We start from the raw sequence: 26,468 nt of genomic DNA, 5'->3' as shown, positions 1-26,468 counted from the left end.
CTGCTGGCCACAAGTTAGATATTTATGGTGAAGGATTTCCCCTGTTTGTTGGGATGAATCGCCGGAGCTTTGTGCAAAGTTGTATAGCCAGCATCAGTTAGCCTGTTTCCAGGGATTTAGAACTATAGGCAGTCCTCAGACTTATGACACAATTGGTTCCTGAAAACCTCATCTTAATTTGAAACGTTGTAACTCGGAACTGATTTTCCCATAGGAAACAATGCTATAAATGGGGGATTGGTTCCTGAACCGAGGCCCAATACCCTATTTTCACCAAAAATAACCCAGAATTTTGTACTCAGTCAATTATAGATGAGTAATATACCTACATTAATGTACTTATATTGTAAATAGCAATCACATTGATTTGGAAGGACTTTTTTGAGGTGACTTTGCTGGACTTTGTGAAGGGCTCTTGATTGGACTTTTTGAAGGGTTCTTGGCTGGAGTCTTCTCAGGAGTCTTGTCTACAGGTTTTTCTGGAGTCTTGTCTACTTTCTTAAAGAAAGTGCCCAAGGAAGTTTGGACGGATGTTCTCCAGGGAGATGGGCGACGCAGCGAACTTGTTCACTGGCATGGCGTGGCGTGGGATCAAGCGTTGTAAAGTCGAAACTGACATCAGAAAGTTAAAACAGGGCGTCAATTTATAAATGTTGTAAGTTCAAAATGTTGTACCTTGAAACGTTGTAAGTTGAGGACTGTCTGTATGCTGATTTGTACCAGAGAAATTCCAGCTAATTAACTCTGAAGAGAAGGCTGTTTTTTCACGATGTAATTTTTTTTCACCATGTAATGAAATTCTACCCTATCCTTCCTTTGAAATCCCCCTAATTCCTATTTGGTAAACAAAATTTCAGCTCACATGGAATATGTTGGAATTGTCACTAGATATGGGTGAAGACTTAACTGCCACCCCTATATTTAAGATGGCTGTAGTGGTGTTCTTGTTCAGACTTACATCTCTGGCTTTCATCCTATCTCTCTGTGTCACTCAGTGGATTACAGCTTTTCCTTTCAGAGACTGTTTTGGTTCTGCTTCTGGCCGCAGTAGGAGGTGATCGGTGACTCCCCAAAGAGAACATATGGCATCTATGACGCATTTGGGGTTATGCATTTAGATGGAAAACATTATCCAATGTGCCTGTGAATCATGCCCAGACTAGAAGCCATTGTGTTGCGTCATAATCCTCCCAGCTTCCTCTGTGACTCTTCAAAATGATAGCAATAACAATATCCCTAATTTAGTACATAGTTGGCCATTGGGGTACTATGGCCCCCTTTAGCGTTATCCAGGAATCCTGAGGAACATAATGATCTTCCCAACAACAGTCTGACAGAGCCTTTAACCCTGTATAAGGTAGGTAGTAAGGTCATCCAGAAAGGGTTTTGCCCTATGACAGAATTACAATGAACATGTGAGTGCTCTGCTGTCTACCAGATTGGGTTCCAAAGTGGATGGAGCTAGACTGTTCTCAGTGGTGGCAGATGACAGAACAAGGGGCAACAATCTCAAGTTGCAGCAAGGGAAGTTTAGGTTAGATAGTAGGAAAAACTTTCTCACTAGTGGGGTAGTAAAACACTGGAACAGGTTACCCAGAGAGGTTGTGGAATCTCTGGCCTTGGAGATTTTTAAGACCCCAGCTAGACAAAGCCTTGGCTAGGATGATAAAGTTGGGATGGTCCTGCTTTGGGCAAGGGTTTAGACTACATGATCTCCCAGTCCTATTTTCTATGATTCTATGAGTCAGAACTGTGCACAGTGTATTCTGGGCCTTGATCTGCTTGCCACCAGGAGCATTCTCCTAAAAATTAGGGGGCGTGTGTTTTTAGATTAGAATGATCTAAATTATTGCCCTAAAGTAGCAGTGCAACAACCCTGGATCACTTAAGTGACCTTGGCTTTCTTGCAAGTCAAGTTTGATGGGCTAAATTGTCATTTTTATTACTCATCCATATCTTACATTTTAGGAAGATGTGATCTCTCAGATCCTGCAAGATACTTTTTTTTCTCCCCTTGCCAAATCTAAATAAAATTAGCTTGACAGTTTATGTTGATTGGTGTTATGATTATGTGGTTGTATTGCTTGTTTGATGTTATATAATGAAAGTGTTGCTTTTTCTTTTCTGGGTGGGTTTTGTTCTGTCATGAAAAAAAAAATGGCGGAATGCAGAAGGGCTGGGGGTGGTCTGACTAATTTCACTGTGCCCTCTGGATGGTGCTAGATCAGGGGTGGGCAAAATACAGCCCACAGGCTGGATCCAGCCTGCCAGGCCATTCTATCCGGCCTGTGGGTGCCCTAAAAAAATTAGAAAAGTAATATTTATCTGCCCCTGGCTGCCTGTCATGTGACCCTCAATGGCTTGCCAAAACTCAGTAAGCAGCCCTCCACCCAAAATAATTGCCTGCCCCTTTGCTGGATGAGAGCTCTGGGGACAAGGTGGGAGTTTGCTGCAGAGACAGTGATGATTCCTCCCCAACACTGGAACCAGCTGGGGACTGAGAAGAAAGCACTGGCCAGGTGTGAGAGTGAATAGCATTAGGGGAGAGTTTGTTTTAAGCCTTTATTTTTATATTTCATCTTCCACAGTTCTGTTATAGTATTTTCCCTAATTATTAAAGTTGGCATTTTTTAATCCCTAAATTTGGGTGTCTTATATTTGGATACATCGCCTTATGGGGAGTTTGCACCCTCACGGCCTTTTTTGACTTGGATTAAAATTGGGTTAAAAAGGAACTGGTAAGAGCACCAAGAAGTCACAGGGCTGTGTCACATGTTACACTTAGGTTGTGGTTAACTGCAGTTAAAACATGAGTATCCACATGTTCAAATGGTAAAACATGTGCTAAGTGCCATCCTATTGTAACAAATTTCGGACTTTTTGTGGGAGGAGTCTTTCCAGATAATTTTAAGTAACATGTTCAGTTATCATTGTACAGCTTCTCAGAAATAATATGAGCTATTGGTGGTACCCCAAGGCATGCATTCAAGTTGTAAGTTAGAACAACAAGCAGAGGGGCTCATTCTTGAAGTCCCCCACTTCTCTTTGGGCCTTACAGTCAGCATGCAGATGGTATTACGGTACATCAGGGGCTTGATCCTGCTTTTTTGCCTTGGTGAAGGGACTCCAGTACCAGGCCTGGGACTGATGGGTTGCATCTATATGAACATTAAATAAATGTGCAGTAAACTGAGTTACTGCGCAGTAGTGCTGGCGAATGTCTTTTTTGTGATGCTACTATGCAGTAGCCTAATACTACTGCACATAGTGTCACATCAGTTTTTGCCACACAATGCTACTTCGCAGTAGTATTGAGCTACTGAGCAGTCAGTGTCTTGTGTAGATGTGGCCACAGCTTATTGAAGGTCCCAGACTACACTGCATCAGAGCTGGTTCAAGATTTTGGTGTGTTGCTGGGGCTGGGACAGAAAATCAGATGGATCCAGCCCTGCCACTACACCTGCAGCTTGTTCAAGACTCCAGTGTGTCACAGCCGTGGGATTGTACCAGAATTGGTTCAGGACCCCAGTGCAATGCTGGGGCTGGGACTGGCAATCAGCAAGCTGTGCATCTTAGAGATCATAGTAAGTGTTATGCGACTTCTCAGAACACGTTCTGACTTTAACACTGTACAGATTTAATAAGTACTAAGTGTTCCACATGACAGCCAAAATTTCTGAGCAGTCAGACCCACTTCTAGATGCCTACATGTGATTCTATACCACCTTTTTTAAAGTCCCTGAAAATCCATTCCTGCACCTACTTTTGTAATACACCATACTCTGACCTTTAAGATTGAGTTACAAAAAAGCAGCAAGAAGGAGGGAGACCCACCCACAATTTTTCAGGGATTCAAGTAGGGTGGCATAAAATCACACAGAGGTCCTTAGTTTACTTACACATCTAACAGAGGAATAGAATCTCACCCCCTGGCCTGCATCACTTGTTGGGAGCATAAGAACATAAGAATTGCCCTTTACTGGATCAGACCATAGGTTAATTTTGGCCTTATCCTGTGTTACAGTGGCAGAGAGTGGATGCTGAAAGGCAGAGTGAACTGGGTATGACCAGGGTTTTTTTCCCCACTGTTCCCTTCTCACTTGTAGCCTCTAGAATGCAGAGTCTAGGAAGTTCTGATTCAGAGGCTGTACTCCTAACTCCCATGTTCAATAGCTACTGATGACTCTCTCCTCCAAGAATTTGTCCAATTCTTTTTTTAAACCTGGCTAAACTGTCAGCTTCCCCAAAATCTGATGGCAAAGAGTTCCACACTTTAATTACACGCTGTGTGCAAAAGAACTTCCTTTTGTTAGTTTTAAAATTACTGTCTACTAGTTTCATTTTGTGACTCCTGGTTCTTGTATTGTGAAAGACAGTATATAATAAATCCCTATTTACTTTCTCTTTGCCATTTAGTATTTTATAGACCCTTATTATGTCCCCCTTCAAGTATCTTTTTTTCTAGACTGAACAGGCCTAGCCTGAATACCCCTCAATACTGCTAATTGGCTTTGTTGCCCTTCTCTGTACCTTCTTTAATTCTTCTATATCCTTTTTGAGGTGTGGGGACCAGAACTGGGCACAGTATTGTTTGCCGCATCCAGCTCTTAGATCTTGTCTGTAATCTTGTATCAGGGACTGTCATTTTTATAGGTATATTGAGTGATTTATCCTAAATCTAGTTTGTAGACAGTATTTCAACAGAAAGGTTCAAGAGCCAGAGTCAACAGTGCTTTGCACTATGTATGAAAGTAGCAGCATCTGTCCTGACGATATTGTTTCAGTGAAATTTCCTTGTTCCATTAGATAATTTTTATGGAGAATAAACAGATTTTAAAAGTCTCTATTAAGGAACCTTTTATGTAGATCTAAATGGCAATGAATCTACTTAGTGTCCTGGAGAAACTGCCTTTTGAATAGCTCAAGAAAAAATAAGGAAGCCCATGAAATTTTACTGTTTTCTCTCTTATATTTTCAGTGAATAAGCATTTAATGTAGTAAGGGTTTGGCTTGCAGTCAAAGCAGGGAACTAAGTATCAAAACTCCTACACTCACTGCCAACTCTGCCACTGATTAACTGTCCAGCTTTGGGCAGGGCAAATGATTTGCTGTTTGTATAAGTCTGGGACAGTCTTTTCCTCATGCTCTACAAAATATTTACAGATACTGGGCTGTAAGTGTCTATTGTCATTATTTCAATATTACTGAAATTAAATATTTCCTTTAGCAGGATCTAAGTAGTGCCAAGGGATCAACTTGTTTTATGCTATTGTATCAAATCCCTAGCCCTCCAAGAGCTTCAGTTGTCATTCTGCTGCACACAATGGCCTCAGCTTCCTAATGGAAAGACGCAGGGAGTTCATGTTTCTACTTAAGAAGCATGATCAATCAACTTGTGATCTAGAAAATTAATATTTTGTCTCTTCCACACCCAGGTTTCCATATAGGAACTGATGAAAAAACAGCGTTTATTTCCTGGGGGATAATCTAATAGTCTGTGAAATGCTGAAACTTTCCATAAAATATATTGTTTTGGAAAGACTTTGCTTGCTAGTTTCAATCTGAGCAGCATGGTGACTGTAGAATTAAAATAATTTGGGGGCGGGCATCAGCAATAGGTTTGGTATTTGTGAGCCCCTGCAGTGTTTTGTGGGAATTGTATTTCTGTCACCTTCATCTCCTTGGGGGCCAAGTTATGCAATGCCACATGAAAATTGAATGTCACATGGGCTCTAGCCCAGTGATTCTCAACCAGGGTGCCTCCATATCCTTTAAAGAGTGTAGTGAGGTGTGAGGGGATAAACAGATAGACTAAACAAGCACAGGTTTGGGCTTGACCCTCCCTGGATGACTGCCTACCCTGGCTGTGTCCACATGAGCACGGACGTTTGTTTCACCTTGTGCCATTGCTACTTGTCCCCAGGGAACGCCTGTGCTGTGCACCCTGTGGTGCATGGCAGGTTACCTCGGGTGGGGTAGCGGAGGCTAGGACCATCACTGGGCTGGCCCCAGCAGCCTTACCCTGGGGCCTTATCCTGGGGCAATCCTGCTGCTTAGGGCCTGGCTGACAGCTGGAGTGTGGCTCTGGCCAGCCAGGCTCTGGTTTTGGCAGTGCAGGCTGCTCCTGTGTGCACTGCTCCACTATTTTTTTTTGGTACCATTTTTTTTGATCCTGGGATCTCCTGGGGTCAAACTCCCCCACCACCCCCTTTCACTGCTATCCTGCAGCACAGAGAGCAGCTGAATGTGTGAACAATCACTGCTTATCTGGATGTGGCCTCTGTGTCCAACCTCTTTGCAAGGAGGGTGCTATAGTATATAAATTCGTTTTTTAAATTGGATGCCACTCAATTCATAAAAGTTGTGGAGGAGAGCCTTGAATCCAGTGAGGGATGCCTTGTGTGCAGAAAGGCTGAGAACCATTTCTCTAGCCAATTCATTACATTTTTCATAAGGTAGTTCTAAGCTGGCTCTTGCACACTTGTTTAATTTTAGATTCCTATCTCAGTCTAGCAAATGCTGTTTGATAAACTGTTCTGGTAGGAGATGAAAAATAAAAAAGTTTGTTTCTATCCTTTAAGCTCTTCTCACCATTTTAGAGGACATCTCCATCTACACAAGCCGTCTTATATCAGAGACAACTAAATTGCTCCTTTTTGCTGTATTTCAGGCCTGGGAACAATCAGCTGGCATAGTTTCTTTCCCCGTTCAACTTCTAGCAAGTGAAGTTTCCAAACTTCTGACAAAAGAAATCAGGAGGAAACTAAATGGCAAACCTGCAGGTAACAGCCACAGAACACGTGCAGTGGAATATGCTTGTCTTTGCTCTCATGGGCTAAGATTTAGTGTCCCCTGTAATATGTTATGCTGTACATTTAAGGGAGAAAAAGGAGGAACAGAAAATAATAAATGTAGTGAGCCTGATCTTTACCTGGCATAAACTAGCATTATTTTTAGTGGAGCTGGCCCCGTATGTGCCAAGTAAACATTACTTTTGGAACCTTTTGTACACTCTGATCTAATTGTGGAAGATTGCAATAATGGTTCTTGACATTTAATTGCCTGAGTGGCTTTCTAGTTTAAAGGAAATACTACTACTAGCTGTATATAACTTTCTAGTGGCTGCTGAAAACTCCTGGAGCTATTCAGCTGGGTAAATATAAAGTTCTGCCAGCCTTGCCCAGGGGAGGTCTTAAGCTACACAGAGCATCTCGTTTGCATTAAATAACTGCATGCTTGGTGCAGGAACCAAAACTTACTGAACTCCTTTTATTCAGTTCAGTGGGGTTTGGATCAGGCCATTTGTTAATGTAGCTTTGCTAATTTAACTTAATCTGTTAAGAGATACTCAATGTAGTGCTGTTGTCATTTAATGGTATTAAAGTCTAATATTGTTGTGATGATAGAGGAAGCTCGGCTGGCTGTGGGGCAGCTGCTGCAGCAGAAAGGGGAAGCAGAAGATGACTCCATGCTCCTGAGATCAGTGCACTTGCTCTCACAGACTGACTCGGTAAGAAAAAAAGCAAGTTTGTTTTCTTCCTTACACTCAGAAAAGTGAAGATGCCATTCCAGCAGCAGAACACCCAGCTTCTATTAGGTGAAGCTGGTCTGCATGGTTTTATCCTTGGACATCATCATGTACAGCTTTTAACAAGAAATTATTCCCCAAGTATAAAGTCAAACAGAATACATTGGGCATGTCTACATGTATGGTTTAATGTGCATTAGCTTATTTTACTGTGCACTAAGGCCTCAAGTAAAAAAATATGCAATTATGCTAATGAACAATAAAATAGACTACTGCACATTAAGTGTCACTTAAAAACCATCTGGTTTTGGTACTGAGCATTAGGGCACCCTATGTATATGTATTTAGTACCTTTCATTTGAGGTTCTGAATTTAATGTGCATTAGGAAAAGTGCATGAATCCATGTGTAGATGTGCCCACTAAGCATTAACTAAGGTCCAGCCTGTAGTATGCAGAGGAACTTACTCTGTCACACAGCCTGTAATAACCTGGCATAGAACCTCTAGGCTAGGGAGAGAAGTTACACACAAACCGATTTAAGTGATCAGAAACTGATTTAAACCTGCAACAGAACAGAAATTCAGGGCATGTAAACTGCTTTCAAAATGGCTGAAACTGGTTTAAAATAAACCTGGCTGAATGTAGTATCAGACATAACTGATTTAGGTCAAACCAGTTTAAGGAACTTCTGGCCCTTTCACTCTTTCCTGGTTTAAGCTAACTCACAGTTCCCCAGCATCCCAGGATGCTTTGCAGCCCTCGGCTGTGCTGTGCTGTCTGCTCCAGTGGAACAGGGTTGGTTCCACCCCTCTGCTTCCTAGCTGTAGCACTATCACTGGTCCAGCTGGCTGAGAAGGGGGTGGCAGTGGGGGTGGGAAACCCTGCTTGGGACTGCAGCCAGAGTCTGCCAGGCTTTTCTCCACTTGAGATCGGGGGACATGGCCAGACCCCAGCCAGCGTGCTGAGGCGGAGGGAAGAAAGGAGGATTTAAGGCCCCCTCCCTCCCCTTTCCCACTGGCACAGGACCCTAGCTGGGGTCTGCCTGGCAGGGGTGCAGCAGCCCCTCCCAATCTTGTCCTTCCGCACCTCAGCTGGTTTAAACCCCCCTCCCTTACCTTTCTTCGCTTCAGGCTGCTGGCCCAGGGCCGGCATCTGGCCATGCCCCTGCTCCTGCTCCTGCCCTCGCTTCTCAAGTGTGTGTGTGTGGGGGGAGGGGGGGCGGGGAAGCCTGGCAGAAGATGCTGTGCCCCTGCCAGTTAGACCCTAGCTGGGGTCCTGTGCCCATGGGAGAGAGGAGAGATGGGGGGATTAAACCTCTCTCCTTCCCCCCAACCCCGCTTTGCCTCAGAGTGCCAGCCAGGGGCCAGGGGTTGGCCACATCCTCTGCCACTTGAGTGTTGAGTGGAGAAACGCCTGCCAGGGGCTGCTTCCCCCCTCCCCCTCCAGGCACACCCTGCTTGGGGACTATGCAGCCCAGGGTGTGGGTGTAAACCCCTCCCCAGTCATACTCAGTGGTCTGGTGGGGCCTGGCCATGTCCTTCACTCAGTTCAAGCAGGGAGTGCGGAAAAGCCTGGAGGGCTTCTCTCCCAGCTTTCTTCTAGCCTTCTGGCCACTGCCAAAATGAAGGAAGGGCTTGCTTTAGCCCCCCCAGCTTCTAGCTTGAGCCATTGCAGGCATGTGGCTGCATTTCCAGAATCAAAAGTGAATGTCTATTCATTTGGTTCTCAGTTCAATATACACTGTTTAGACTCTTGTGCAAAGATTCAATTGATTCAGGCTTGGGCTTTATGAATATCTGTACTTAGCCAAAAGATTTTAGATGCCCTCCTGACTCTGGCTTTGGTAGAGCTTCCCGGGCTTTCCTTGAAATAAATCTTTAACCTCTGGCCCAGTTTCATGGCTACAACCTATAGGACTGGGGGAAACACTAGCCAGAAGTGATTCATTATTGGTGGCACTGTTTGAACTATTCACCTTGTTTCAAGCGTCTGCTCTTCTGTAGAACATGCTTTACAAACAGAAGTGCAGCTCCCAGCTGCAATGCAGAACGATTTTTGCAAAGCATTCTGAGTTGTAACCTTACCCCAGACCAAACAGAAGTTCACTGTTGGTTCCAGGGGGAGGGGAATCTAGCTGCCCTGGGAGCCTGCAGCTAGGTTCCCATAGCAATGGCAAGCCTCTCTACCAGTGCCCGCTGTATTTAGAATGGGGTGGGGAGGAAGGCAGCAGAGGTAGATCGGTCTTGGGACTCCTCAGCTGATGCTGAAAGGTGGGTGAATTGGAGCTCTACCTCCAACTGGGGGCGGGGCTCCAATACAACCACCCCATCCTCCGGAGGGGGTGGGGGCCTGAAACATCCCCCCCTCCTCGCCGATTGAACTCCCTCCACTACCTTCCCTCCTCTCATTCTGAAAACAGTAACAGTCTGGGAGCTCTGCAGACACATCTTACAAAAGACACTACATTTTGAAGTATCTTTATCTGATACTTCATGCAATGAGGGGTCAGATTTTCACCCGTTTGGCCATTTTTAAGCTGTCTGCAGCCATACACTTGTGTTTGGTTACAGCTATGAAATGCTTTCTGTGGCCAGATTGGGTGAAAATTGTCACTTCTGTCTGCTCCATTAATACACCCAGCTACACTGGAACAGAGCAGCCCTTTGGAATGACGAGTAGTAGTAGGAGCATTGCACAACAGCAGGGTACTATTTGATCCAGGATCCCATTGCAAATTTGAGGGTTTACTATTCATACAGCATGATGCTATTTGTTCTCATGCAAGTATAGTAAATTAAAGTCTATCACCAGTTGTTAATAAACAATTATCCACCTAACGTTAGGAGCCTCCTTTCAGTGATTTGTTGATAGAGTCACTGCAATGTTTTTAGTAAGATTTGTACTTTTCAAAGATTTTTAAAATGCTTTGATATTTGCTAGAACACAATCTTGCAGAGCTTTATACTGCAACCCTCCTCCCCTCTATTTAGCTTATTTCTGGTCACTTTCCTTTAAGGCCAAGCAGACACACTGATACTTCCTTGTTCCCGTTGTGGGCTAGTATAAAGCTTTGCAGGAGATGGGCTAAAGCTGATTCATTATTGTCTCAAAAGGCAAATCCCTCAGACAGTTTGTCTCGTGCCTTTTGAACGAATATGGAAACTACATGCACTGACTCAGTGGGCTGCAAACATGCAGTTGCCATAGCTGAGTTGTATGTATACTGCTTTTAGAACAAAACAGGCACCTTTTACCTCACAGGCCTGGTTTGCTGTAGACTGTCCCCAAGGCTAAAATTGGCAAAGCACAGAATTTCTTATTGCTCTATATTAGTTGCTAGTAAGATTGCAGGTTAGATTTTTTTAAAGAGTCCACTGCAGACTTCAAAGTGCAGGTTGTATCATGTAAGCCTAGGCACCATATACATAAATATAAGGAAGCCCGTCCTCAAGGTATAGGAACTCTTATCAAAATGTGTGTTGCCCCCTGACAGAAACTGTACATCCCTGGCCTCTTGTCACTATGCTTGTTCACTGTTGCCACTAGAATTTTAGCATGACTGGAGGAATAAAATACTTGAGTCTCTGGCTTATAGCCTTGTACATTCATCACTAGATAAGGCTGCAAGATCAGCGGGTAGACATTGAAGGAGATAGTCAATAGTCAACATGCTTAACTTTGCTTTTTCTTTTTCAGGGGACTCTGTGGAACATCATCAGTTCTGGTCTCCCAGTTGCTCTGATGCAATGCTTGTACCTTTTCTTTACCTTTCCTCCAACAAAAGCCTGCAGTGAAGAGGCAAATAAAGATGACCCTGAAGTCCAGGAGATGCTCATTCAGGTGAGGTATCCATCTTTGTGATTCTTTGTTTCAAGTGCTCAGGAACCCTGGAAGAGGAATAAATTGTTGGTCCCTGTGATCAGATGGAGTTTAATTAATCACTTTTATTTTGCTATTTTTAATATTATTTTGAAACTTTTTGTTTCAAAATGTAATTTTTCCATGGGATGTTTGAACCAGTTTTAAATTAACTTTTTGTTGGGAACTAACATGTTGACTTAAAGCACAGTTTTCTTTCTTTTTTTAAAAAAAATATAGCTTTTTTAAGTTGAGGCAATAATTTATGAATATTTATTCAAAATGAATTTTCAGTTTCAAATTTTCCTCAGGGGGATGGGGAAAGGACAGACAACTTATTTGGTGAGAATTGACATTTCTGCTTTAAAAAATTCAGTTGATATGAAGCCGTGTTTTTCAGTGGAAATATTATCTACATGAAAGTTTCTGACCAGTTCTACTTTCTGTGCTTTAGGGTTTGCTTGTTAAATGTTGTGAGTCATAAATGGCTGGATGAAAGGTATTACTTTTAAAGTCCTGGTAGTTTGTGAGGGGGTCTTTTTTACCTATGACTACAGTGATTTAAGTGTATTGCTGGCTGCTCCAGAAGCTAACTCATTGCATGGTTTCCACAGCATCTTGAGGAGCATTTATTACACAGTTTGGGAGGATAAAGTTCCTTTAGCTGTTAGGCAGCATATAAGTAACTTTGACTTATGAGAATAGGGCTTCAAATTACACCTATAGATGTCTTTGGTTGCCTGAATTTACTGAGGTGATAAGAAAGACTAAGGAATGAGCAAGGGTTTCTGAACAGCCGATTCATCCTTTATAGGAAATCCCACCGGATTTAAAGGAGAATTGTAACTTCCCAGAGAATTTTTAAGCCATCCTATAGAATTCTAGAGTAAAACTTATCCTTTTACAGCATCTGATGAAGTGAGCTTGGGCTCACACAAGCTTATATTATGCATCTCTGATTTAGTTAGTCTATAAAATGCAGGTCTACCCTGCCTTCTGTCACTATATAAGCAAGAGGCAAGGATTTATTTGGGTGACAATCTGAAAACTTGTCTTACTCTATCCCAACTCTGCAGCTGGTCCAATAAAAGATATTACCCCTTCTCCCCACCAAATTCTTGCCTTGCATAATTCCTGGACCATCAGAGCTACAACTTAATTATTTATGGCATTTTATAAAGTGGTTTAAAAACTCTTGGGAAAGGATCTCATTGTCTATTAAATCAAAAGGAGTCTGAGTATTTTCTGTGGGGCCCTGTTAGTTGAATTTCTACTTAATTCTTTAGGGCTTTTCCATAACAGCAGTTTGGAACCCTTTTCCATGAGGAAGTAAGGAACATGAAGAATAAAATTCCTCAGCAGGCAAGAAAAAAATCCCTGGCTATATCCAGAGTAGAACTGTACTATGTCCTTAGCATGTTTTGTTGATTGCAATGGAATAAATAGGCCCAAAGAGGTAAAGGTGTTTAACGTGACCCTGTCCCTTAAAAAACATGAAGGAAAAATGTGGGCTAGAGGGATGTAGAAGGGGAAGGGTTGCTCAGGTATTGAGCAGGACTTGATTATACCACTTCGGGCACTGATGTCATCTGGGTCCTCTTCTCTGGCTTGGGATGATCAGGGCACATTTCAGGATCAGGAAAATGAAGGCTTAGAGATGTCACAATAGATCCCAGGGTCTGAGGAGATTGTGGGGTGGCAGGCATAGTTTCGTAGTTGGTAGGGTCAGAAGGGACCTGAGCAGATCATCAAGTCCAACCCCCTGCCATGGCAGGAAAATGTACTAGGGTCAAGCAACCCCGGCAAGGTGTTCATCCAGCCTCCTTTTAAAGACCCCAGGGTAGAACCCAGCACTACTTCTCTTGGAATTTGGTTCCAGGTCCTAGCCGCCCTGACAGTGAAGTAGCACCTCCTGCTGTCTAGTCTGAATCTACCCTCTGCCAGCTTGTGACCGTTATTTTTTGTCACTCCTGGTAGTGCTCGGGGGAACAGGGACTCCCCCAATGCCTGCTGGTCCTCCCGACTCATTTGTAAACGGTCACTAGATCCGCCCTCACATCATGGTGAGCTCACTGAGCCGCTTCCTGGCATCAGTATCATATTTATGTTTCCCCCTAGCTGGGTCATGAAAGTAAGGTCCTCAAAAAGGATGATGGGTAGAGTAGTTCCATAGTCTCATTATTTTTTTCACAGGTCAAGTCTAATTTCCGGCTCCTGATTTTTGTCAATTTATTTCCTGTCCTGCATGTCTGTCGTAGAACACTAATCTCTGTACAGTCCTTGAGTTACATCTGTGGGCCTTTGCATTTGAACTTAATTCTGATATTCTGTCTTTGACTTCTGCTGACCTTTAAATAACTATATATACTAAGCTAAGTTGATTTTTTTTTACTTACCTTAAAATGTTGGCCCCTGCCCAAGAGTTCCCTGTAGAGACTAGGCTAGAGTTTTATATCATGCAGAATAATCAAGGCATTTAATTTTCCTGTGTGCATTGATTGAAATTTCCAAAGGCCAGTTAGGCATTTTCCAAATACATACCACATTAAAGGTAAATGTTAGCTCTGAAAAGCCCATTTGCTGTTTAGAATCATTGTAATGATGCAGAGTATAGTGGGGTAACAGGTGTGAAGAAACTGGGCTGATACTGTTCGATCACTCCTGGTTAAACCTGCAAAGTATCAAATATCCTTAACCCGCTTGAAAGCCAGTGGAAGGAGTCATTCTGCACAAGAGGTCTGCACAAAGGAGTCAGTCTGCACTATGGTACTGCCACAGGAGGAGGGAGATAAAAAGGACAGAGATCTGTCTTGAGTTAATTATGGATCAGACCAGAGTTAATTATGAAACCTGACCAAGACAGAATACCAACCATCCATAGATCTTGGGAGGCACAGTGAGATCCTTTGTAAGGATAGGTATAAGTGCTGTCTTCTCCAGGCAGGTTCAGTCCCTGAGGAGCTACTCAACCACTCCTCCCAACTAAAACACAGTGTTTAAGGTGCAAATGAGCAGACTAATAAGCAAACAAAATTAAATCATCATGCCCTGTCATAAACACTAGGATAAGAACCCCCTGTAGTTCTAGGCCCCAGCAAAGCAGCCCGCCCCTTGCTGTAGGAAGCCATTCTGCTCACAGCTGGCTGTTTTCCTGCAAACTGTCCCCTTACTGTTCCCATTTTTTCTCTCCCTTTTGGGTTTTAAGCTGCCAGGAGGACACTCCCTCATTATCAGAAGGTCCCACAGCTGAATGTCCTTAACAGGGCTGGCTGCCTCTTTTTAAGGGAACAGACCATCCTGTTACAGTAGGATAAAGGGATTTTAGAAAGAGTAATATGAAAATAAGAAGAGCTTAAAGTTGACAGAAGTTGCAGTTTCCTAAGGGGGTTACTCAGCTTCCAGCTATGAGAGCTCTGATGAGAGCTGTGGTCCACCAGAACAAGGATAACATCAGCCTATCAGAGGCCAGTGATTGCAGGAAGAGGAATTTTGGGGTGTTTATACATGAGCAGCAAGGCTGCTCCTAATACACTGTAATTACAGCATGGTAGAGCAGACTTGATTAATCGAGTCCACTGGAGCATGGTACTTTACCACGCTCCAGCAGGCTCCATCATCTCATGTATCAGTGTCCCCACCCTTAAAAATGCGGGTAGAGGCTTTATCTAAATGTGGGCTTTATCTAAAGTTTGTTTGAGCTTTAGATAAAGTGCCCCCACGACCATTTTTAATCACAGAGATGCTGATACACAAGAGACTCCAGGCACTTTAATTAGAGCAGGTCCCGGAGCCGCTCTAATCAAAGTGCCCCCTGCCACTCCCACAGCACATGTATAATTGCCCTTTATGATTAGGGACCTGCTGAATTCGAGGTGGCTGCCCCCAATTTTGCAGGCAGAACGAGGGGCCCAGCAGCCATTTCGCAGGCTGATTGGCCAACAGGCCTTGGTGGCCCTACCCTTCACTGCTGATTGGCTGTGAGGGCTGTCTGTCATGCAGCCCTGCCTCTTGCCACCAAATGATAGAGAGGGGCAGGTCCAGATGACAGGCAGCCCTCATAGCCAATCAATGGTGAGGGACAGAGGCGACAGCTATCTTTCCGGCAGAGCTTGGACTGGGCAGCCCCCTACCCCCTTTTTCCCCCCCACCCCTTCCTGGCGGTGTAACAACAGCACCCTAAGGTTTATTGGCTCCCTCTGGGGAGCCAGCATTTTTTTTTCCATAATTTTCTTTTTTTTTTCCTGTGGATTTTGCAGACTTTGCAGGCAATGCCAGATGTCACGTAATTCATGAACCTTACAAAATAGTGATGTCAGTAATTGGCTTTTCATGATAGCTGGCTCGCTTGTACAATTCACTGCTACAGAAACAAGAATGAATGTGGAAGTGGATACTTAAGCAAACACAGATTTTGTTTTGTAATTTTGGCTTTCTCACCAGTTTCTGCACAAGTAACCCATGTTTCCACCTACCTGGAGTATAAACTAATTATGTCGTTTATTCTGCTGCCTGGGAAGAAAGAAATATACTGTTGTTTCTATGTTAAGAAACTTGGGAGGGGCTCTCATCCAATGGTTATTGGACTGTATCATTACAAAGCATCACGTATAAAGCTGCTTTTGTTTTCAGTGGATCTGTATCCAGCAGCCCAAAGTCTGATTTGATGCATTCAAGTCTGTGGGGCCCTTCTATCTTTCCCAAATATCTGCATTTTTCTTTGAATTGCAACTGATTCTCTTTTTCAGATAATGCTCAGCATGTACAGGGAACAACAAGGTGTAGAGCAACTTCTGACAGCCCCTGAGCTTCAGTCTTTAATTATAGCAACAGCCTCCCTCTGGGACAATTGCAGCCTTTCATGGAAAGCACCCACAGGCCGTGTGCTTCGGGCAATTTCAAAGGCCCAGACTAAAAACAGCATCATGTATCTACAAGGTTTGTTTTTAGTAACTTTTTTCCTGTGGATTTGTGAAGTGAATTCTCCTCCAGAGATGTTTATTTTGGATAGGTTTTCTACAAGGGTGTTTCAGAATGTAATGGCAACTTCAAAATAAAACCATTCTGGGTACCATGATCATTAACTGGACCACATCGCTCCTCTGCGTAGTCATAAACAATGGGTGCATTCAACAATGCTGTCATCAGTGTCTTCCTCGCTGCTGTGTAGTTTCTCATTCATTTCGCACAAAGTAGTTTTATTTTGAAATTGCCATTACTTTCTGCAACACCCTTATTTTCACTGAAGAATGGATTTTGGCTTTTCTCATTGAAGATCTATTTAATACTGCTTGAATGTGGAAATGAAAGTCCTATGAAACAGAAAACAACAGCTAAATGTCAAAGTTCATCCTACAAATCTACTCAAACCAAGAGATATATTAAAATAGTTAGTTATAAGTCATTTGACCCAAATGAACACAATTCCCCCTTGCTTTACAGCAGTGGTTCTCAACCTGTTTGCCATAGTGGGCTGCACTTGCAGCTCTCAGTGTATTATGTGGGCTGCACCCACAGAACTTACTTCCTGTGTATCCATTTAAAAATGTTTTGTATTTGTTATCTGATAGTAATGCAGGATGTCATATGGGCTGTGGTCCATGGGCCGCAGGTTGAGAACTACTACTCTAAAGGTATTTCCTTTGCTAGTTCCTCATACTTCGCAGCTTTCAAAACACTGGAGAAGTTGGATTGGTTGCCAGTAACAGTTAGTTTCTTTCTAAATGGAATATTCTGTTAGGGAGCATGTTCTACTTTTAGAAGAACATGCACAGGTTACTAAACTGTACCCCTCAGAAGAAAAAATCGGGATAATTTTGTAATCAACACCTTGGTTTCAACACTCTGTCTTGGTATTCTTTATGTTCTTTACTTTTATACAATAGTGTCTGACACATGATTTCATGGGCGCTTCATTCACATTGCTTGTAAGATTAAATAGTCATGTAGCAGGAGGCAGTCTTGACAGTAGTTATGCTGTCTAAGAATTATGATTGGGGCCACATTTGAGACAGGCCACTAGAACAGAAGAAAGAGGCCAGTCTCCAGTGGTAGCTTCACAGCAAGATGTGTATACGCCATACTTTGCATCATTGAACTAGGGATTAATCTTTGTATAAACATTGCTCAGAGTACATGATTAACTGAGTACAAGCTAATTAAATTATTCACCATCCATTTACCTTATATCAAAAGGGCGGGGCTTACAGCATGTAGGTTTCATTGGGAGTGTGATAAACATTTACGTGTTTGAGACTTGAGCCAGTTCTTGTTGTCTAACAGTATTTTGTCAAGATATATGAGAGACATTTTACTCTAACCTGAAGGTCAGCACTTTACTACTGTACCTCTTTTCTCCCTTCCCCGAGGCCAGAGAGAAATTAATTACCCTTTATTTGAGAAATGTAATTTTGAGCATGATGCTATGTTTTTGTCAGTGATTTTGCAGTTGAATTCTTAGTATTAACCACCACATTTTTTTTAAATTTACAGCTACGGACTGCATTAAGATAGCCATTCAGAATCTGTTTAAACTGGCTGACACCTTGCCTGCTTGTGACATGTGTGAAGCAGTCAGTATTGTCTTGTGTTTTGTGAAGGATTCTTATCCTATTTCCCCTACTTTGCTTCTGGAATTTGAGAATAATGATGGATACCAGCTTCTGCTAAAAATTTTACTCAGGCAAGTAGAGTCTTTATTGGGTTTCTAGGGGATGGTAAAGCAAGGGCTTAAATACAATTTTTAAAGGCTGTGCTGATTCACTTAAAAATTTCAGTTGTGTTTTAGAAAAATCCAGATAGCTCTGTGGGTATGTAACACACTAAACTGTTGTTAACAAGGAGTCTGATATAGCAAACCAAGAGCAACATTGCACTGCTGTTTTAATAGGGGAAGCAACACTTAACTTCTTCTGTAGAAACCATGGGTTGAATCGGCAATTGGAGAACTTAGTCTAGAGATGGACTAGGGACTTACCAAACCTATTAGGTTTTCTTCTGCAAAAACTACTTTGAAGGGAGACCTTGATTAGAGACCCTCCACTCCCACATCATTAGTAGTTGTGAACACTTAATCCAGAGGAAGTATTTCATCACACGGAGCAACTAGAACTTTTGACTGCTCTATTTAAAAACGATCTTAAATATAAGCTGTTTAAAACTGGTGGACTCATTGTGCCAAGCTAGGACAAATATGAATGTAACTGAACAAGACCCAGAGGCATTGGTGGATCCAGGATCGTGGCGAGAGGTTGCAGCCACACGCCCCTTTAGCTGTATGGCATGTAGGCCACATGATGCAGCTCTGGAACCCAAGGGTGAGACCCATCACCACTCCTACTCTTTTTCCCTGCCACTGAATTCACTTGCTGAGGGGAGGGGGCAAACAGTGGTGGCACACACCCCCTTGGCCTCCCTGAGCCAAGTGACAGCAGGGGCTTTGGCCAGAGCCTGCACCAACCTGCTGATGAGCTTGGAGTTTGTAGTATACATGGAGCTCTGGAAGGGGCTGCAGTGATATGCTGGTGAGCTCAGAGAGCCCACCGCATGTGCATTGCCTAACTGAAGGGTGCAGCCTCACTGCCGTACCTCACTGGATCAGCCTCTGCCTACAGGCAATACTCCCTAATGTATCCCCTAGTTGTTGGCATTATCAACAAGGCCCTAAATCTGCCACATCAACAAACAGTGGAGTATACATGAACAGTTTTGTCAAAAGCACTCCGTGGTGGTGTTCTGACAATGTTAGCTAGGTTTTCAGGTTGAGAGCTTCTGTCTTTACTATCCAGCATTATCTTCCCACTTTAGCATTTAGGACTTTAGCATTTATCCCTCCCACTGTAGCATTTTGTTTCACTGCCAAGGCCATGTAGAATTATATGGCAGGCATTCCTGGTAGATATGCAGCTTGTGGTGGCAAAAGAGTTCTTTGGCTGATAAAACATATGCCAGTTCTCTGAACAAATGAATCTGTGCTGGGAAAAGAATTTTTGTTGTGAGTGTAACTGAGCAAATTGGTACAGCTGTGTCAGTTGGGATGAGGGGTATATTTTACATTCTCAATTGAGAATGCTATAGAGAAAAATCTTTTAAGATTTTGCTATGCCTAAGAAGCAAAGGAACCAGCCTTGTATAAGGCCCCAGGCTCCTCACCTTCCCAGTATGCTTTGTTAAAAAATGACTGATAAGCAGGCTTCCTTTCTCTCCTCTTTTTTAGTGAGCTGACTTCCCCTACACTCTCTTCTCTAGGTAAAGAGGAATCATCTAGTTCTGTTTTTCCTCCTCGGCCTCCCCCAATCTTTTAAAGCCAGACCTCCTGACCCTAAGGACTTACCTTATTGAGGAAGAAAGGAGAGCCCCAATTCAATTTCATATCAGTTTGTTAAAAAGCATGGTCTCTTCTTATTGAGGCTTTCCTAATCCTCATTGATAGCTTTCCCTGCCATTGGCCCTTGTCCAGAGATTTGTACATTCCAGCAGAGTAAGGTTTATCATTTGCTAGTTGTGTATCTTCTGAAACGGGATGCTGGAATTCTAGTCTGGATCAGTAGAACTGGTGGAGGTCACCAGAATTTGTAATTTTTTAAAATTAAAACCATTGTCAAAATGTGAAATTCCGAGAGACTTTCCAAATTTTCTCAGAAACAAACCACCATGGATTACATAATACTTCTGTATTATGTATACTTTTGTACTACATATAATCAGACTTAATTTCAAGTGAGACTCTTTCTCTTTGACAGTCACCTGTTGACAGAAGCACTTTAATTGTCTAGTTCAGTTTGTGCTTCTGTGCTGATCTAAAATATGGTGTTACAATGTGTGTAGTTGGTTAGGTCATTAGACTGGCTGCAGGGCAATTAAGTCAAACAGTTGAACAGAAAGCAAAGTAAGCTAGGAGAGGGAGACTCAATATTGGCTGTGCCATACATCATGGTAATGCAAGGGCCATATGTGCTACTGTGCTACAAGCATATGACTAAGTCCTTCAGTCTTTTTTCTAGGTGTGAGGATTTACCCCATGATGAAGGACAGCTCTATCTGGAAGAGGTGCTGGACATAATGACTTGCCTTACAGTTTGTGGGAAAACTGAATTGAAAGTTTCTGGCAATATTGCTCACCCTCAGTTATCACACTTTGATTTGGAACAGAGGCAGTCATCTGGTACAGTATATATATTTACATATAACAGTGTGGGTATAGTTTAGGAAATAAAGAATCACTGTACTTTATGTGTGTATGACAAAGGGATGTAAATATATCTAGTTGGGAGGGCGTATCAAGGGGGTTCCCCAGGGGCCTGTCCTTGGTCTGGTATTGTTTAACATCTTTATTAATGATTTGGATGATGGGATTAAATCATAGAATCATAGAAATGTAGGGTAGGAAGGGACCTCTAAAGGTCATCTAATCCAACCCTCTGCCTGAGGCAGGATCATCCCTGTTCAAACCATTCCATATAAATCCTTGTCTAACCTATTACTAAAACTACACAGGCAGCCCTGTCATACAACCACAAGGCATAGCACCCTAACCTGCTACAGGTAAAACAGGGGGACCATGGTGGCCAGTGTCCTGCTGCTGCAAAGGTTGTTAAAATATGCCCAAGAGATGCTCCAGAGGAAGGCAAACTCCCCCATTGTCAGTATCAATCTAACCACGGGGTAAAATTCCTTCCTGAGCCCAAATGTGGTGATTGGACTGACTTGAATGGAGGGGCAAACCATCTAGCCAGGAACTCCTGGGTTTTAGTTCCAGAAGGAGCACTGGCACACCCTAGTCAAACTCCCTAGCCTTGGCTGCAGCCACCACCCAATGCTTCTGAGGAAGGCAAGTCCCCCCCCCCACCCCAAACCTCCTTCCTGTCCTCATATGGCAACAAACAAAGCCTAAAAGCATGGGAAATACTCATGGTACAACATAGGCATAACTACTCCTGATCAATGCTTATCTAACCTTTTCCTGAACACCTCTAATGATGGAGATTTCACAGCTTCCCTAGGCAGTCTTCCCTGATATTGTCTAAACTTACTTCGCTGCAATTTTAAGTCAGTGGTCCACATCCTGTTCTCTGCAACAAAAGAGAAAAGGTGTTTTCCTGTTTTATGGCAGCTCTGAAGACATTTGAAGACTGCTATAATGTCCCCTCTTAAGTGCCTTTTCTGTAAACTAACCTTCACAAACACTTTCTTATTTTTGTTACATGCATCTGGATCCTCTCTAACTTCTCCATGTCCTTGAGTGCATACTTAGCAAATTTGTGGTGACACCAAGTTGGGTGTAGTTGCAGACACTCTGGAAGGTAGGGCTAAGATCCAGAATGCCCTGGATAAAGTGGAGAAGTGGAACAAAATCAAGCAGATGAAATTTGACAAGGACAAGTGAAAGTCTTATACTTGGGATGAAATAACTTCCTGGACAAATAGACAGGCAATCATTGACTAGATTGCAGTACTGAAGAGAAGGCAACAGAATTCTGAGCTGTACTAAGAAGAGTAGAACAAATCAAGGGAAGTAATTTTTCCACTCTATTTGACATTGGTCAGGCCTTACTTGGTGTACTGCGCCCAGTTTTTTGGCCTCAAACTTCAAGAAAGGTGTGGACAGCTTGGAAGGAGTCCTGTCAAGAGTGACAAAAATGATTGGAGGCCTAGGAAGCCTCAGAATTTCTCTGTGGCTGTATAGAGCAGGACTAGGAGCAGTGGCCTCAAACTGCAGCAGAGAAATTTTAGCTGGAGATTAGGAAGAATTTTATGACTATGAGGATGGTTAAGCATTGGTACAGGCTACCAAGAGAAGTTGTGGAGTCTCCATCCCTGGGAATTTTCAAGAGCGGATTAGACAGACACTTGATTGGAATAATTTAGTCAGGGCTGCTTCCTTCCCTGAGCAGGGGGTGGGATTAGATGATCTCATGAGATCTTTTCCAGTCCAATTTTCCTATGATCCTCTGACCCTATATGAGATAGCATCTATTTTCATGCATTGTGAATGTGGGGGATTTAAATACACAAGTCAGGTAATAGTTTCATAGTAGCTAGGGTCAGGAGGGACCTGAACAGATCATCTAGCCCGATCCCCTGCCACAGGCAGGAATGAATGCTGGGTTCACAAGACCCCAGACAGGTGATCATTCAACAGGTGATCAGTATTAAAGAAGTCATGCTGTACATGTAACACAGCCAATAAATGTGATTGTCCAATAGGAACAATGTTACAAAAATGTTCCAACTCATTTTCTCACAGTTTTTTTCCCTCCATGAAATGTCTGCATAAAAAATGGTAGTAATTAGGTGATGTTGTTACTGTGAAGGTCCTGGAAATATACAAGAGGTAAAAATGTTTGTGGGTGATATCTTTTATTCAACCAACTGCCTGGTTAGGATAGACATAGGCAAGCTTTTGGGTATCACAGTACCTTTCCTCTGGCCTTAGGAAGGCCATTTTTTCTCAAGGGTAATTTTTCCTTAACAAATTTTCAACTATAATGATTTTAGTGGTGAGAGATTGACTGAGAATGGGAGCCCGTTGTACTAAGTGCCGTATAGTCACAAAATAGTAAATGGCCCCTGCACCAGAGCCCTGACAATCTAAAGGGACAAGACTGACAAAAAGCTTGGGGAGTGGCAGAGCAAATGGTTTGACAACACTGTGTTCGTGTCACTGCTTTGTTGTTTTTATTTAATTTTTTTGGGGTGGCCTTTTGGTTGGGAATGGGTTAGCTAAATCAGAGAGACCTGGGAAGAAGGAGGGGCCAGAGAAGGTAAATGGAGAGGGGAACAGAACAGATCTGAAGAGGAAGGAGGAACAAAACTGGGAAGAAGAAGGCTCTAACGAGGAGGTAGGGAGGAGAGGAGCCAGGGGCAGCGGCCAGTCAGAATCCTACCTTCCAGTGTTATCATCAGTGTCTGATGGTTTTTGCTGTGGTATTCACTGAGGCTGCTCCCATGCTTTTTCCTCTAACTTTACTTTCTCCTACTCTTGGAATTCCTCCCTGGAGTTTTCCTCCCCCAAGCTGACATAGGTCAGGAGATGTACTGCCATAGTTCTTAAGCCCTCATAGGGGAAGGCATGGAGCCAGAGGTAGGTGGGGAAGTGGTGGACCCACTGAATGCCTCTGTTTCCCCCCAGCATTCCTCCAATGATGCAGTGTATGCTGCGTGCGTTTCTGTACCCATGGCTTCTATTTTTGCTCCTTGGTATGCCTCAGTGCTACAAATAAGCATCTGTTTGCTGTTAAAATGATCTAGCTTGATTTTGTTTCACAGGACTGACAGTAAAAAACCTACAGGCTTTTCAGGTGTTGCAATCCATCTTCCAGAAAACCAACAAGCAAAACCTCTGTAAGAGAATCTTATCAGCTATGAAAACAATATGGACCTGGGATTTAATGAACTTTTTCCTTCTGGAATGGACACTACAGCCCATTTCCCAGTTTGTTGATATCATCCACCTCAAAACTGATTTGGTTCAGATCCAGTTTTTTGAGCTGGTGGAGTCAGTGGTCCTAGAACTGTCCTACATCCCCCATGAAATTCTGAAGAAAGTTCAGTGTTTGATAAAGGAAAACCTTGTGCCGTTATGCACCTTAGCCGCTCTGCGGTGCCTTTGTAGCATTACCAAGAGGGATTTGCTCTTCACCGACATATTCAGGGACTCAGGGCTCTTGGGTCTGCTACTGGCTCAGCTGAGGAAGCAAGCTAAGATACTGAGGAAAACAGGTACTTTTTCTTTCATTAGCACTGAGTTGTGGGTTTTCTGCAAGTGAAGTTTGGGAGACTCATGTGGTGTTAAATGTATACTTGTGTAGAAGCCTATCAAGACAGAGTACAGTCTGTTGAGCTTCCTCAGAAGGGAAGTTCAGGGTGAGCATAGCTATGCAACTACAAACTCTGCGTAAATGCCAAAAATTGCTTTTATGGCTATATGTTTGCCACTTAGGTCCATAATGGTGAAATAGGATTTGGCTCCAAGTGACTTGTCCCACACAGGAAGACTGGCTGAGCAGCAGTTGAATCCAGGTTTCCCAGATACCTCATTAGTACTTTACCACTAGATTATCATTCTTATGCTGTATTTTATCAATAACTCTAGGTTTCCGACATAGGCTGTGAACAGCATTTGAGGAATATGTATTTGCTGAAAAACTGTGTTCTCTATCTGCTTTGCAAAGCTCTGGTTCCCAATAGCCAGGTGTCTCATGGAAAATGTCTGTCCTTATTGATACACAGCTGGGACTGAGGTGCCCAGTCCTGAACAAGGCACTGAGAAAGAGCTAACCTGTGTAATGCTGAAGATGGTGTCTGCCCTAGTTGTGGGATCTATAAGGAATGCTGGTAAGTGAAGAAGTTTTGACTACTCAAGCTTCACCCCTGGGGTACTTAATAGCAAGTAGCTCTGCTACAGCATAATAAGCATCAGCATGGTCCCAATTTTTGCACGCTTCATCCATTAACTGAAGTGGAGAGCTAGAGGTGTAGAAATGACCATCTTGCTTGAGACCACTTGTCCATCTGCTATGGCTTCTGGATTCCAACAGTGCCTGATTGCTGATGCATCAAAGCAGCAATGGAAAGTAACTCCATAATACCTCAGGCCAAAATAGAAACTCCCTTCTCAAGCCATGGACAAACATTCATTTCTACTGGTAAGAATTTCTCTGAAATGTTTCTGAAATTTCTCTGAAATTCTTAATGGTAGAAAAACATCTCAGGAGCTAGAGTGTACATGCATTCCAGTCTCCCGGCTGGAGAGCTTCACAGCAAAGCTCCGCAAGGCTTGCCACTGCCTCTTCCCACGCTGCCTTGGGTCAGCCCAGAGCAGTGGGAGTGAGGCAGGAGCATTTTGCTATAGTGCGAACCCCTTCCAGGAGGGTGGAGGGTTCTGGTTGCAGGAGAATGCCGCCCCCACCCCCAACCTACCCCCAAGCAAGGTGGCTGGAGGTGGGTGAATTTTTCAGGGCAGAATCCCCGTAGGACTCCCTAACAGCTTGCCTTTGGGTGGACTGAAGTAACCAGTGCTCTCCTTCCTTCAATCCCCTTGCAGGGAGGGGGAGAGAGCAAAGGACTGTGGGATATTAAGTGTCCTTTACACCGAGAAGCATATAACCATTCCATTTAGATCAGGAGGAGGGAGATATTCCTCATGGGTATCTGCTTCAATCTTGCAGAAGAGCCAGTTCTCTTTCACAAGAAATCTCTTGATCCACTGTACTCTTTTCTTTTTGTGCTGGGAGAAAGAGCTTTCTTCCAGCACAAATGTAATGCCTGCTCATGGACTCAGTCTGAGGGCTGTCACTTTTTCTCTTTTTTTGCAGTTTGTCTTAGAAATCCAGGCACAATTATTATTTCTTTACATTTTGTTAGAGGTCCCAGCCAAGATTTCATAGACATCAGGGCTGGAAGGGACCTCGGAAGATCATCGAGTCCAGCCCCCCGCCCAAAGGGCAGGAAGTCAGCTGGGGTCATAGGATCCCAGCAAGATAAGCATCCAGTTTCATCTTGAAGGTGTTCAATGAAGGCGCTTGAACCACCTCCGGTGGCAGGCTGTTCCAGACCTTGGGGGCTCGGACAGTAAAGAAGTTCTTCCTTATGTCCAGCCTGAAACGATCTTGAAGTAGTTTGTGACCATTCGACCTCGTCATCCCTTGGGGCGCTCTGGTGAACAAACGTTCCCCCAGATGCTGGTGGTCACCCCTGATAAACTTGTAGGTGGCCATCAGATCACCCCTGAGCCTGCGCTTTTTCAGGCTAAAGAGCCCCAGGGCTCTCAGCCTGTCATCGTAGGGTCTGTTTCCCTGACCTCTGATCATGCGCGTGGCTCTTCTCTGGACTCTCTCAAGCTTCTCCACATCCTTTTTGAATTGTGGAGCCCAAAACTGGACACAGTACTCCAGCTGCGGCCTCACTAAGGCCGAGTACAGGGGGAGAATGATGTCCCGGGATTTGCTTGAGAAGCATCTATGGATGCAAGCCAGCGTTTTAGTCGCTTTACTAGCCACCGCATCGCATTGCAGGCTCATGTTCATCTTGTGGTCAATGATGACCCCCAAGTCTCTTTCTTCCATAGTGCTAGCCAACATAGCA

General features: G+C 43.4%; 1 protein-coding gene across 1 annotated transcript in view; it reads left to right on the top strand.

Moving 5' to 3' along the window:
- LOC112551610 (WD repeat- and FYVE domain-containing protein 4-like) overlaps positions 1–26,468 on the top strand; it is a gene marked incomplete at its 3' end in the record, with an annotated part of 57,215 nt that overhangs the window by 20,708 nt on the left and 10,039 nt on the right. The window contains exons 4-11 of the mRNA XM_025213411.1: positions 6,671–6,782; positions 7,407–7,510; positions 11,226–11,369; positions 16,133–16,322; positions 17,877–18,066; positions 20,387–20,547; positions 23,652–24,104; positions 24,615–24,719. Coding sequence (XP_025069196.1) covers positions 6,671–6,782; positions 7,407–7,510; positions 11,226–11,369; positions 16,133–16,322; positions 17,877–18,066; positions 20,387–20,547; positions 23,652–24,104; positions 24,615–24,719 — 1,459 coding nt within the window. The remainder of the gene's footprint in view (positions 1–6,670; positions 6,783–7,406; positions 7,511–11,225; positions 11,370–16,132; positions 16,323–17,876; positions 18,067–20,386; positions 20,548–23,651; positions 24,105–24,614; positions 24,720–26,468) is intronic.

The sequence above is a fragment of the Alligator sinensis genome, unplaced genomic scaffold (genome assembly GCF_000455745.1).
Source record: "Alligator sinensis unplaced genomic scaffold, ASM45574v1 scaffold264_1, whole genome shotgun sequence".
In the NCBI taxonomy this organism is placed as follows: Eukaryota; Metazoa; Chordata; order Crocodylia; family Alligatoridae; genus Alligator; species Alligator sinensis.
Note: the sequence above shows the minus strand (reverse complement) of the source record. Positions and strands in the feature narration are given on the sequence as shown.